At 38.8% G+C, this 15,465-nt stretch overlaps 1 protein-coding gene across 1 annotated transcript in view; it reads right to left on the bottom strand.

The window, feature by feature from the left end:
- The window catches only part of itgbl1 (integrin, beta-like 1), a 43,055-nt gene that overhangs the window by 21,469 nt on the left and 6,121 nt on the right, over positions 1-15,465 (bottom strand). Inside the window, exons 3-7 of the mRNA XM_035676623.1 lie at positions 9,733-9,879; positions 8,231-8,353; positions 6,859-6,999; positions 3,566-3,706; positions 2,585-2,731 (exon numbers count right to left, since the gene is read on the bottom strand). Of these exons, the coding sequence (XP_035532516.1) occupies positions 2,585-2,731; positions 3,566-3,706; positions 6,859-6,999; positions 8,231-8,353; positions 9,733-9,879 (699 nt within the window). The remainder of the gene's footprint in view (positions 1-2,584; positions 2,732-3,565; positions 3,707-6,858; positions 7,000-8,230; positions 8,354-9,732; positions 9,880-15,465) is intronic.

Genomic DNA, 15,465 nt, shown 5'->3' with positions numbered 1-15,465 from the left:
GTATTCAAAGACACCAAATTGCTTCTATTTGTAGAGTACATTTAGCCGAGGTTGAGGCATCATATAGTAGGTACGTAAGCTTCATTGACCATACTGCTGTTATTATGCTATTATTGGCTTATGGTGATGTTGACGTTTTAATGTAGCCGTCTCCATGGTGGCTGCCCCACCCTATGCGTTTCAGGTGCCTGATCTAATCAGCAGCTTTTCCTTCCATGGGTGTGAGGGACGTCTATGGCCACTATAATAACATACAGCAGGCTGCAGGCTGCAAATCCTTTCGTACAAAGGAACGACTAAAAGGCTGTGGATTCCCCAGAGACGTCCTCCACAGTCAAATGACACAGGAAATCAATGCTTCACATTAACCCCTGATAAATCCGCAGATCCCTGAGACCAAGCAGGTTGTGCTCCTTATAGAATCGCCCACCGCCGCCTACATTATTAAGCTGAATCATCAAAGAATACAGCAGGCTTTACTGTACCTTTTCTTATTGTCCTCTCATCCTGAGGTACAAAGACACTGCTAGGTATTCCCCAGAAAACTACAACAATGTTCAGAGCATTAGGAGTAGTGCTACACTGAACAATGGCAGAAGCACTGTAGCTGATTGATTAAAGCTGCTGCATCAGTGTAAAATACGAGTACAAGCGATACCTCAGAAGACTTGTGCACTGTGTAGCTACCTTATTTATCTTATTAACAAATGGCAATAGCGTACTTATGGACAATGCCGGTTGTCAGTCAGTCTAAGAACAAGTGTAACGAGACCATTGTACATTGTTAACTCTGAACGTAGGCACAGTATCTGATCTGGAAAACCTATACCATGATTTTGGTTTTGCTTATTGTTGTCTAGCAGTTCTATGGGGGAATTAATTTGTGACGTGATGTAATTTCAAGGAGGTTGTACAGTAGATGATCTTTTTCTAGGCTGTTTTTTGTCTTTTGTTTACTTCTGATTTTCAAGCTGAGAAAACCTGCTACGTTTCTAGAAACATTCCTTCTAATCTATCAAGCAAAATCAGTTTTTATGTAAATCCAAGGCAATATATATAAGATAATATATAAGACTTCCCTGGTTTATTTTATTTTTTCTAAGGCACTGCTTTTCACCTGGATAAACTAGCTACACACACAGGCTGAACATCAACAAAGTTGCATATTACATGTCCTGTTTCATTGTTGGCTTTAGCTTTGCACAGTTTGTTGTCCTCCAAAGCCAGTTTTCTTTCTGTCCCTTCTGAATTGTGGACATTTATCCATCTGCTTCCTTTTGAGGGAGCAATATCCAAACCTTTACTGAAACCTGACTATAAAGGCCAGACTCAGAATGTGATTTCACCTCACCCAATTCGTTTTTATGTTTCAATTTAATACAGTATATTCTATACGTGGCCAAGGGTGTTTACATCCACTGCCTGTAAAGATTAATCAGAACAGCTTTGCAAAAGGTGAGTAATTTGTTTCTCCCCTCTTTGGCTAAGAAGCGTTGGGCTGTATTTGTAGTAGTGGCGGTGTAATCTTAATTAATGGTTTGTCCATCACTTGATGTAGTTGAGCCATTAATGGTCTGATTGATTGTTCAGCATGCCTCTTTTAATCCAAGCTTTTCATTCAAGAGTAAAACATTTAAAGGCCCTATTTTGTCAATCATGTTCTGAGCAACAAGGTCCTATATAAACACACACATTTCTGCCAAAGTTAGAATAGTTTTGATTATTTTAATTGAGAGATATGTGTGCTGTTTTGTCTGAGCTTACTGCTTTAAGTGGGAAGGACAAGGTGGGAGATGACGATATCATGTACTTGACTGTTGCTTCTTTATTTAATTCTACAGAGATTTGTAGAATTGAAGTTTTGTTGTGTAGAGTAAATATGTAGACATTGCAGACAAACTATAGTGTTTTCTAGCCCTAAAATATAGTCTGTTTTCTTAGTGTATCTGTTACCTCATTTTCATTTACTCAATCAACAGGTTTCAGGGTGACTGGGCCAACAATGAAAGCACAACCTGGATGTCTGTACTTGGATGGTTCTCCAGTGTTGCTTCAGTATCTGAATCTAATATTAGTATTAGATTTTACATTTGGAAGTTCCAAGAAAACAAGCTCCCGCTGTCCAGAAGGCACACTAATAAAGCATACAGTGCACGGTAATAAATCTAGACACATCGATCTACAGCTTGTTCTATTGAGAGAGCTCTTCCAGCCTCACATTGTTGCAGGCAAACAGTGACCTTTAATCTCACACAGGCACATAAACGTGCACGTATATACATATGTATGAGCACAAACACGCATATCGGAACAAAACACAAACACACATTAACAAGCAGTAACACAAACCTGCATATGCATTCATGTGCATAACATAACGTTTTCAGTTCAGGGCTTGTTTAAAGATGCTATCAGATTTGTCTTTAAAGCCCTCTTAAGGATGGATTAAGAGATGTAAAACACTGGGAATGGATTAAGAGATGTGAAACACTGGAAATGGCCTATTTTACACCAAGAGGTGAGGACAGAGTACAGGCCTGCTGCAGTAACCATGGCAACAGGAGCGAATGGGAAGATCAGGTACCTCGTCCGAAGCAGGGCAAATTGGACGTTCCACGACACTTCTTCACACTGCTCTCCAGAGACAGCAAGCAGGACAGAGGATGCTCACACTTCTTCCCGGCCCATCCCTCCTTGCAGTCACACCTGCCGCAATTACACTGGCCGTGACCTGCCAAGAGGAAAGAGGAAGAGGTGGATCAAGCAGAGAGGTGAAACAAAGTGGAGGCTTTGCACAAGGAAAATTCAAATAGCCGCACTGAGAGGGGGAAAAAACAGCAAAACAGCACTGAGTGTGTGAGAGAGTGAGGGAGAGACAGAGAGAGAGAAAGAGAGAAAGGAGAGCAATGGGGGTAATAAAATAAACAAGATGCAGGACATGCTAGAGGTGAGAAGATGAGGGGGAATTAAGTGCCCTTAAAACATTGGCTAAACAGGCTTTAACTGTCTGGCCAGCATTAATTAAATCTGGTCTGGTCTGAGGGACAGAAAGGGAGAGAGAAACTGGTGGGAAAAGGTGAGATATAAAACATGAAACAAGATGTCAATGTGCTTGTAACTATACATGAAAGTATGCACCAAAGGATTGTTAACAGTGTAAATGCTAGAATGCCAAGATACATTTTCTGCTACATTAATTATTAGTAGTACTAGGCACAGTGGTAGCATCCATCATATTTTGTTCATTAATTCCTTAGAGAAACAGTGAAAAGGTCATTCCCACCCCTCCAAAGTTTATTGTTAAGTTATATTGAAAGTTCACTTTTTCAACTGCGCCAGAGTATTAGAAGCAGATGGGGAGCTGTTGTTGGTGCTGGCTACAGTAAGTGTGAGGACCTGCAGTTACTCAAAGTTAAAGATCAATAAGTGGTACTGGTAATATTTTCATTTATCAATGTTCTCATCTACAGTAACCCTCACCAAGAAAGCAACTACTTCTTTACTATTTTAAAGAGGACTCTGAAGTATATTTGTATTTTTCTAAATCCAAAAACAGCATGCTGACCTGAGCAAAAGTCATCCGTGTATCGGTCATAGGTTGCATGACAGTTCCTTTCATCGCACTCGCAGGTGTCTCCATGAATATCTCCCCAGTCGCCAGAGGGATCTACATCATAACAGTTACACTCCCCACACACACAGGTCCCTGACAGCCACAGCAGCACACAACCACACAAACACATACTGTTAATTTACACTGTATTCTTCAGACAATTAAAAATAACATGAAACATTGCAAGTGCAACTCATTGTCTATGACATTATAAACAGGGGTTGGGACGGATATAGAGGTTACTACCAACAGGATAAATACAAGTTCTTCTTCTGTCTCATTTTTCTTCTTTTATCTGTCTGTCTGTCTGTCTGTCCGTCTGTCTGTCTCTCTCATTTGTTTTACATCTTAGCTAGGGCATCAGCTGAGCAGCAGCCAGTGGAAATCCCATTTTCTCTTATCAGCAGTGACAGACCACAGGGAACCCCAGGGGAGCCAGGCCAGCTGGCAAGCCTGTGGGCTGTGGCTGCTGCGTGTCTGGCCCCTGGCCCTAGGTTCGGTCTCCCTCACCACCTCATAACCCTGGAGCCCTGCATTTATAGAGCCGTGCACTTTTATGTCTGCCACAAATGTCACAGCCCAGCTTTACCGGAGCAGATTACAGCTCCAGTACTAGTTACTATTCAGAAATGCTTCTGTTCAGAAACAGTCTATAAAATCAGGGTTTCATTAGAATACATTTATATTCGGTGTATTCAGAGACAGTTTTTGAGCAAATTCAAGTAAAAAGCAACCTCGCTCTCCGCATGAAAGGCAAATATTTTCCCTCTGTGTGCCTCATGCAACCGTATTATCTTCGACTCAAATTGTTTTGATCAAGAAATCATATATAGATGCACGTATTTAGCCTCCAGCATTATGTGGCTGTTATCATTTTGACTGCACGCCAGTTAGTGTATTATTAGCTCAACCGAGGAGGCTAGGTGAACCAAACAGATGGAGGGGGTAGGCAGTTTGTTGAAACGGACTAATCTAGTAATCTGTTGTGTACTGTCAGTCAAATCATTCACTCATTCATTTCAGAGTGTGAGCAGAGCAGGAGATAATGGTTTAATGTTGAGCAAAGTCAGAGAGAGAAGATATTTTACGGCTTCATACAAAACACTTCACATCTCTACATCTATACAGGATGATGAAACAAATCAGCCCTCTTTTATGTAATCATCGTCCTTGATCCATCTCCTATAATCACCAGGAATTATCTTCACAATGCTGTAAAGGAGGATTAATTCAGAGCAGAATGGTTACATGTCATATAGAGATGGGAACTGAGAATTGTCCCCCATTATAATTAGTAACAAATTGTCTGACTTGTGAAGATTGTGTAGTACTTGAATGAGACAGAATTAAAAAAAGATCAAATACATTTTTACGCACATTTTACCAAACTGGGGGAAAGGGCAAAATACAGGATTTAAGATATTTTGAGCAATTTGAGCTTTATATATTGGCCACAATACTGGCATTGGACACAATTTGCTGGCAATGCATGTTGGAAAGTGTTTTTCATTTTCACAAATGCATCAATTACATCAAGTAAAAGTTTGTATAATGTTAACATTAGAGTCACACAGGCAGCTTTTTCATATTTGTCTCGCCTTGAATAGGAATAAATTGCATCGATTTTAAATAATGTTAGCCAGGCTCAGGCTCCATCCAGTAGTTCCAAGCCACTACTGATTTGAGATTGATTTGAGATTGATTTGAGATTTCCTTTACATGCTGTTATGTTTACTCTTTTCATTGAAGAAGTTGTTGCTCAACAGAGAGTAAGGAAACTAAATCAAAGCTACAAAACCTGCATGTTTTCCACAGTCCAACAATGTATCAAAAAAATCAATAAAGGAATTTAAAAAGCTATTTCTAAAAGAATCTTAAAATGCAGTCCAGCTAATAGAACAAGCAGTTTAGGTCGTTTAGGTTGATTTTTAATGTCCAGTGTGTAACATTTAGGATGATCTATTGGCAGAAATGGAATACAACAATTATAGGTATGTTTTCATTAGTGTATAATCACCTGAATATAGGAATTGTTGTGTTTTCCTTAGCTTAGACTGAGACGTTTTTATCTACAGACTGATGTTGCTACAGTAGCCCAAAACAAACCAAATGATGGCTGTAGACAGGGCCCTTTGCATTTTTGCTAGTTTTGCAGCCACCTTAGTGTCTTGTTCCAGCCTAGAGGTCTTTGCCCATTCTCATTCCCAGGCCGTCAAATACAGACGCCAGCGGTGTTCAGTTAGCTGCAATCTGAAACTTCAATGCTACACACTGGTCCTTTAACTGATATGGACTCCATTTTAATTTTAGTCATATTTCCCTTGTTCTTATCTCTGGCGACTCTGTGACTCTTTGTGATTTTCAGGCCTTTATTTGACTTTTTTCTATACTAAAGAGGAGTACAATGGGCTACGAGACCATGTACAACACTGTGGATGGTTGTTCATGCTGTGTCAGCTGTGCACTTAACCATAAATCATGGGGCTCTGTCCATGTAGCCTACCATTTAGCCCCAGTCCTCAGCCAGTCCACTGTAATTAATTTTAGAGAGCTTTACTGAAATCCCTCAGGATCACTTGAGCTAGGTTAGTGAAGCTATTTCTCTGACTGCCTGTCTGCCAAGCTCTGATGACTTTTGGTGGAATTAACATAAGAATTTTTATTCACTGTATTCTTCTCTGTATTTCTCTGTCTTTTTTTCTTTGTCTTCATCTCTTCTAACACTCCCAGTTTCAAAGGTGGATATCAAAGGGGACTGTTTTATTATCCATGGTAGTCAAGATAGCAGATGACACACTGAACTGGAGTTCTCTTATCATACATAATGCAAACTATGAGAGATGAAAAATGTATTTAAAGGACTATCAGTTCCATTCATCCCTTTACCAGTGTTTCACTACTTCCGGGACTGTGTCTTTTCCTCCTCTTAATGACCCTAGATAACAGATAGGAAATTAACCTGACCCTATTTAGAATGTTTGTTTCCTGTTTCCAGCGACACAATTCAATTGAAATTGAATTATGAGGTGGACTCTTATGGGTATATATTTTACTGCATTGCGAATCAGTGATAGTAAATATCTGCATCATGGCTATCATCATCCATATTAGTCTTTTCATATTTCTTTTATTATTTTAGATTCAATGAACACATAATCATAGTAAAAATGTAGAATCTTCTATTATAATTTAATCAATAATCAGAATATCACAATTTCAATTGGGATCGCAGACGGAAAACAGACCTCTGTTGCTGCAGATTTTGCCATCTGGAGATGTGCATCTCCGCTTGCTTTCCCATGGGCTGATGTCACACTGGAATTCACATTTGTCTCCATGCCAACCAGCAGCACAGTAACAGTTTCCACAGTAACACTGGCCATGGCCTGGAAGCAGATCAGAATGCACATGCAACAACTGATGAGTTCACCTTTGTCTGTGTTACAGATCGGCAGTAAAGATTTCTACATTACCTCCTTCTTGTTGATGTCCAGCTTTTAGGAATTTAAAAGAACTTTATACTTACTATTAATGCTGACAATGTTTTTTCCCCAACCCAAATCATAAAAGATGTATCAAAATGTTTTAGACTACTTGGTAGACAAATTAAAGTACCTGTATTTCTTACAAAAGGCCTGAATCCAGAATTAGTTTTTCAAAATTAACTTATGAATGGATAATTAACAGTGATAAGCAGGCACTGGTACAACCTGTGGGGTATGTGGGGATGTGTAGAACACTGTTAAATACAGTTAGCTAAAGATAACAGTTTTAACTACTTTTAATTTCCAATTAGCCTTTATGGACACATGAGGCTTATGTGTTTTGTCACGTCAAATTGAGAACTTATTTCAAATTGTGTAAAGGGCATCATGCTGATTTACAGTCTTTCCATTGATGGTTGAACCAACAGCAAAAAGACATTTGATTATTTGTTGTCTTACAGGTTGGGTTTGAACACAAAAGCACGACTGTTCTGATGGTATTTTCACATTTTGTAAGGAAACATTATTACTTTATCACTCTTTATTTATTTACTGTTTTTATTTACTTATTTACTGTTTACAGTGAACAGAATGAATGCGAAAATGACTGCTGATGATTAGTAAGATTGCAATTTGTTTTAACATAACCTTGTTCAGTTGCTTACTGTACTACAGCACACAACATTTTTTTTTCGAATATGTTTCCTAAACAAAACCAAGTAAGAGCCAGAGAGCAGTTAATGTTACCCTCAACTTCCAAAAGCATATATGGCTACAATATCATTAGGAACACACAGTTTTTGCATATTGAGAACTTGACAGGATTGCTATACCTAGTTACTGTTGATAAGCTATGATTGTACAATTGCTGTTCAGGGGAGACATTAAGCAAATGGTCAACTGACATCAGTGTTCTTTAAATCTCTAAGAAAACAAAGAAATCATGGCAGTTTTCCTTTAATATACTGGTATACATTCAAAAAGAGAACTACTACTACTACAGTTGGTATGACAGCTGCTAAGAAGAAATAAGTCAACCAAGACAGAGTGACAAGGATGGACAGTCCTTGAATAACCATATGTTAAACTAAGGTGAAGAGGGAGGGGGGGATACAGGGTCTGCAGGGCATACCTCCACACACCTCTCCGTTGTCCTCGTCCAGACACTCGCTGTCGTCACACTCGCAGAAACGTCCCGTCACCAGACCCCTGTTGTCCTCATTGTCACACATGCAGCTACCACAGTGGCAGGTGCCTAATAAAGACACCAGCTTTAGACACATTTTAAGCTTATTGTTAAAAAAGGTCAAGGTTGTTTGTGTGTGTATGTTTACAGTATATGGCCGGGAGGATGTGTGCATGTTATTATGCAATGCATTTTGAGACCTAGAACCCAGCTTGTTTGCAGATGTGTATTGGATGCACCGTCTGTGCGAAACTAGACTGATCTCTGACTACTGAAGGTGGTGGAGGTGTGTTTGTGCATGTGTGTGCGGTTGTGTGCTGGGGCATTTTGAATGATGCACTATAGGAAAGGAGGCTAGACAGCTACATGCTGTGAATAAATTTACATTTCTACACACTTAAACAGGCCACATACTGTATAGTATATGCTTTCACAGACACACACACACATGCACACACACGCGCTGGCATGCGGACACAAAAATACAGCTTTATCCTTCATTTAGCTGGGGGTATTGCAGGCCAGTGAGGAGGTTGAGCCTAGATGTGGAAAACAACCTCTCACAGTGTGCGTCTCAATCATGTGCCCACAGACATAAACACACAAACTTGGACTGTTTGCATCAAATAAGCTCTGGCTTATGAGATTTAAGACCAAACTGAATTACCAGTACTTACTTACAGTATTGTTAACTCAAGATGTCAGTCCTCCCAATGATGCTTATTCATGCATGAATGTATTAATGTACCTGTATTAGAGAGATTGTTTATACTGATAGATACGTGTGAGAGCAAAGAGATCTGCCTTGACTGAAAGAACTGAACTCTAACGGGTTTATAAATTTCAACTATTGGCTTTATTATGCTTATTATTTATTGTATTAATGTTTAGTCAGTAATAAGCTATTAACAAGGACAAACTCATGCAACCTTAAACAAATAAACCGTATACTCATGGAGTAGAAAATATAAAATACATTATTAAATAAATAAATACAAATACAAAAAGTTTTAATTATATTACTTTTATTAATTACATTAATAAAACAACTTTGAGGTTGTCCAGTCAAATCGATTTCACAACTGGACAACCTCAAAGTTGTTTTTATAACTGGCTTATTACTAGTCTATAAAGCATTCATTAAAAGTCATTAATTAAAGCCTTTAGTTACAACTTTAGTTACATTTTTTTTATAAAGAATGTGTGTACTAAAAACTAAATATTAAATAATGACAATAATAAATAAAATTATATTATCCTTATTGTGTGTATATTTTGTGCGTACGTTTCTGTGAATATGCAATGCTGGTCGTTTGTTTGATGCAGGTTTTTGTTAACACTTGAGTGTACTTTTTTGAAACTGTGTACAACAAGACTCACTGTGTGTATACGTGTGTGTGTGTGAGAGTATGTGAGTAGGTGTGCTCCTGTGTGTGTGGTCAAAGTACCTCTGTTGGAGCACACCACCCCCTGTGGGTTTTTGCACAGCTCTTTGCTCTTCTTGTTGGGCAGGTTACACTCCTCCTGGAACTGACAGGCATCTCCGGACCAACCTTCATCACACTCACATGTCCCACAGTCACAGTAGCCACGGTCTGAAGGGAAACACAACACACTGCGTGCTGTTTATCGATGCTGAAAAAGCATGCCAAATGCCAGTGCTTCAAATTGCCCTATAAACACAAGGACGGATATAAGTGTTATCTTAAATGGATATGATGGCATTTCACTACCAGAGAGTACATTGATTAGGGTTATAGGATTCATTTGACCCATATGACTCCTAATTATTGTAACAGACCCATTGTACTCCCAAATGATTCTGTTTTTATGGATGGGAAATATTATATATTTCCCTTGAGACGCATAAATGTAGATCTGGTAAGCAAGCGGTCTGGTAAGCAAGCGGTACCACATGTTTTATTATATTTTTTAAGCAATACAACCTTTGTTGTTACATTTCAGGATGATATACTAACTTCCCTATCAATCACTCAGTGAGAGCATTACCTTGTTCAGCGTTCAAAGGAACCACACACAGGCAGACTAGCATCACTATTTTTCATCATCCTCATAGCTGTGGTGAGCAATATGAAAAACAGGAAGGATCATATGATGCAAATGAAGGCTGTTGACAAGTTATTATGAATGTTGTTCCCATTGCATTTAGCAGTAGGGGGCCTTGTATGTCACATTCAATCATTCTCCTGACTCGTTCATCATGTAAACGCAGTGTCCTTTTCAAGGGCTATCCATCAGTCATTAACAACAGGCAAGTCCCCTGTCTCTCCTCATTATCGATATGTCTTAGGGACACTTGGGAACAGCTTCAAGAAAAAGAAGAATATGGAACTTGTACTTCAAAGAAAGCTGCACCACAGACACAATACAGTTTTGAGGAAAAATAAACATTTTTTTAATGAGACATCTGTATAATTGTTGTCATTGGAACTGTAAAATTTGAGAGGCTCTGACTGTGCTTTCTGCTGGTTATCTAGACAATACTATTCCAATTATAATTCCACTTATGGCAGTAAGACCTGCAGCCCTGTACAAATATAAAGTAATTCAAAAAAATAGAGCATATAGTATCCATATTATTGCAGTGCAGATACATATAGGTTAGAAATAATCTTGTAAAGTAATGGGTGTTTTCTTATTGGCTGTTTGTACTACCTGTGTACCTCTCTGGGTGCTGACACTTGTACTGTAGCATATTAAAGTAAAAAAACAGTAGTATATATCAAAACCAAAGCTGTTTTTACAGTGATTAGTGATTCTTGAATCTTTGTCACATTAATTGAATCTAGACCACAGCCACTGCACATTTGTTACTATTTTATTGCTTTGTGGTTATTATTAGATTTTTCAGCACTGACTCACACAGATAATCTGAATGAGATTATATGTGTGGACATTTCCTTTTGGGTTTATCATTTAGTTTTACAGATGGAAACTAACGCACAATAGCTGTAAAATAGAATTAGATTCAAGTCTCTCCAACTTAATTCAGCAGAATATTACAGAGTCACTGCCACCCACCAGCCCCCATTAATCTCCACTTGGCAATCACTCTGACATATAAAACGGCCCCTCTTAGTCTGCTAGGCGAAAGTTTATTTGTGTGGGAGGGTGTCTGTCTGTCAACAGTTTATCTTTCCTGGTGCTTCTTGGGCAGTAATTCTCTGTGACTTGGGGGTGTCAGGGTCCTTCCTACACTCCACCGACGGACACGCGACACACCTAGCCAATCAGGGTCTGACTGGTGCCAAGATACATCCAATAGGAAATTGAGGGTGCATCTGTGCCAGCATCAATGGCAGTAATAACATGTAGCGTTACCATGATTAACTGCTCATGAGGAGAGGATGGTGACTCATGCAGCAGACTAATTTCAGGTTTAGGATTTAACTTGTTCCTGCTTAATGATGATGAAACAAAGTATAATACTGAGAAGGAAGATAAACAAAGAATTAGGTTTGTATGGAACATAATAATTCAGCAATTTCGAGTGATTGCTGTTTAAATATATGTATCAAAAGTAATTTCCTCTCCGTGAGCAGAAAATACTTATATCACTTACATTTGAGGCAATCTTGGGGCTATACTGAGATTTCAGTCCAGTTTTAATTATAAGCAACACTTTAATGCAAGACATACATTACATATTGCAAAACCTCAGACTGTCTCTGTGCTCATTTATTACTTGCAATTGATTTTTCATCTCCCAATGACATTTCCCCACTTCTTTGTTTAGATCATGTTCTCCATAACATGGTACTCATTTCAGTGAGTAATTATTCCTCCTTGCTTTTCTCTCCCTGTGGGTTGCGGAGCGTGAAACGACAGCACGTCAGCTCGTGTTCTGTGGAAAAAAACTAGGAGACACCTGTCTCAGGTAATAACTCATTCTCTGTGTGGGCTGCCCTCACAATTTGTACTTTTCATCCCTCCTGTTTTTACGGATTTCCACATAGACATTTCAATTGTCAAGTGTGACTTCATCATACCTTTGCAATACCTCTAACATTCTCCAGGCATGGTCATAGCAATGTAGAAACACTTGTTCCTACAGTTGTAATGGGTCCCAATCAAAATGGCCTTTCACTAGTAGACTTGGATAGACTTGAGTGGCCTTTTCTCCTTGCAGCCCACACTGGAATCATTAGGTGACTCACCACACAGGCACACTGACAGCAAAGCTCAGAATATCTAAGTGAGAGCACATCAAAATATGTAGTTGAAAAAAACACAGAAATGAACAATTTAATGGGCTGTAATGGCTCAAGGACTGCATTCCACTGTGGGTCCCATTTTGTTGTTCTGCTTTTTTCTCTCTCTCTTTAGAAATCAACAGAAATTATGTATTAAACCTATTAGTCACTTTGGACAGACTACCATTAGTGAGTTGTTCCCCCATGTTTATATCATCTGTGTATATGTGTCCATATTAAAAGCAACAGCAGAAGTGCAAGCTGATGGAAAGTGCATCTGGAGGAGTTTGATTTGAAACAGCAGTGGACAAACTGACTTTTTATGTGCTGCTGACATAAAACCCCCCTGGGTGGGATCTTCTCTGGCACTGGCAGGGGGGCACAGAGGATGTACTGAGCCAGGAAAAGAACAGACGCTCTGAAAACCCATAGCCTTGGAAAGAGAGGCTAAAATACGTTCTTACAGATCGCCCGAAACAACCATCCATCAGAGAAGGGAAAGGATTTTCGCTCTGATTCCACCACCAGTTCAACTGCTCCTTTGAGATTAGGTGAAAAGGAGACCCATATGATAAAGTCTGCCAGAATCATAAAGTTACAGATTGTTCAGGATTGCAGACATACTTGGCTTTCTGCCTCAATCCACATCAGTGGCTGCGGGGGTGGTAGCTGTTACCAGAGATGCAGAGAGAACTATTGACCCGTGTTTGATTAAGTCTTTGATAAAGAGCATTTTAAATGAAGTAATTGTTATGTTCACATAAAGATTGATCTCAAAGATGATTGCTGATAAGATGTTTGCCTGATATAATGGTCTAATAGTACCCAATATTGTCACAGTAATTACTAACAAGTGTTTTTTTTTTTTTTTTTGGGACAATGCTAGTCTGCAGAGCCCTGGGCCACCCTCTGTGTTTCTGACAATGGAAAAAGACGATAAATTGCAGAGGAGCACAGCCTGTCTGAACACACACCAGAAAAAAACACTTTGCTCAGTTCAGCGCAGACAGGGACAGAGAGACAGAGACAGACAGCCAGAGTGTGAGGGAGAGGGAGATTTCACGTGGCTCATCAATGAGGGGAAAAAGAGGGAAGGCTGTGAAAGAGAGAATGGAAACATTGCCACGTTGGCCCTAATCTATGACAACAGGGGAGAGTTATTACAGAAATTACATAAATATAAAATAAACTTACAAGCTTGATTTTAATATTCCTTCACACAGTCAAAACAGAAATGAAATGCCCAGAGGTTGTTTGTCATGTGCTGTAGCTTTAAAAAAATGGCATAGCAGAGAGGAGGAAGATTTAAACAGTCAAAAACAAACAGAGGAGTGAAATGACAGGAAGGTTGTGCACAGTTGGTGAACAGATGTTAGACCAGTTCATCATCCCATTGCTCGGCTATAATATGGGATGTACCAGAGGGAGGGAAAACATGAGTGACACCATCCGTGCTTGTGCTAATCCTAGAAAATCTACACCAACTCCTGGAAAACTAAAGCTCCAGTGTTACTTCATAGTTTTATAGTAAAGCCTCACATTGCAAATAAATTATATTATATTCGGGTAGAATTTATGTATATTCAGCGTTAACATTCAGTTGTACAAATAATCAGCAATATTAGCACAGGCAATTTTCTGGCCATGGATGAAGTAGTGTGCTGTACTGCTTTCCATAGTAGTCCAACAGCTAGACTGGCACTTACAAATCTTCATCTTGCTAAAATACGACTGCGTTAATCCTAGTTAAGTGCATATTTGACTCAAAATTACAGTACAATTTCAAATCTTTCTTCACATTCATTTATCCTGAGCTTAATTTTCCTTTACCAATCAAAGTTGTTTGTTTTGTTATTGTTTAAGAGTGATGACTGTCATCAGTAATCTATTATGGCCACATTTTAGACAAAGTGAAAGGCTTAAGTTCAATGGAAATGTATTTGGAAAAATGTAAAATGATTTAGAAAAAAAACTTATTTCTAATACTAACATTGCTAGCCACCTTTAAATATTTCTATTCAATGCTTTACATATGTGCCACAGTAATGTTTCTGAGTTAAAATATCTTAATCATATTGACATTTGTGATTGTTGTCGATTCAATCAGCATTTCTGCCATCCCTTAAAGTCTCCATACCACCACTAGTACCATCATGTACATATGAATGACATGGGACGGTAATTTACCAGTGAAGTTTCCATTTGAAGGTTTGACATAGAAACACAAGAGCCTTCTAAATAATTCTAACTATATAACTATAGATTTACATCTAGTGATAATGGAAATTTTATAAATTAAAAAAGAAAGAAAAACTATGTGAAGCATGCCTGCATTTATTATTCTTGGGTGCAGGTATGTAAAAAAAATAATGCAATATGCTCTTTTGCTCAGAACAAAATGACAAGGAGACCTGTTTCATACAGAGAACAGGAAAATGTATAAATTGCTGCCATTTGCTTCGAATGCCCCCATGCATTGGGCCACACCGTGGGCAGTTTACTATATTCATCTGTAAACATAGACATAGTGTAAAAATGTAGAGCTTCCAGTTCAGTTGACCTGCATTTCTGTTGACTGCACTCAAATGAAAGCCACACAAGCAAATACGATGCAAACTCCCCAAAAAAGGACCAGGATTCTATTACAAACAGTGGACATTCTTGCTCTGTGGTGACAGTACAGTTAACTCTGCACCCCTAAACCGTTTAAAAAATGAAATAAGGAACATATTTCATCTGGGTTTTAAAAATATTGCCATCAGACCTAAATTTAAAAGCATGTCATCCCCAGCTTCTTCATCCGGCATCCGGCTTGACTTGTTGCTCTATTGAGACGATCTGAATTAGCCAATGTTTGCCTAATGAATGCCATCCAAGGTAAAAGACAATTTCAATGCCAGGAAAACTAACGTTTTTGGAAAGGAAAAACACACAGTTTACCCCTAAGGAGAAAAAATCTATTGGATC

This window comes from Morone saxatilis, unplaced genomic scaffold, assembly GCF_004916995.1.
Source record: "Morone saxatilis isolate NCDOM2014 unplaced genomic scaffold, NCSU_SB_2.0 Contig5, whole genome shotgun sequence".
NCBI classification, from domain to species: Eukaryota; Metazoa; Chordata; class Actinopteri; family Moronidae; genus Morone; species Morone saxatilis.
Note: the sequence above shows the minus strand (reverse complement) of the source record. Positions and strands in the feature narration are given on the sequence as shown.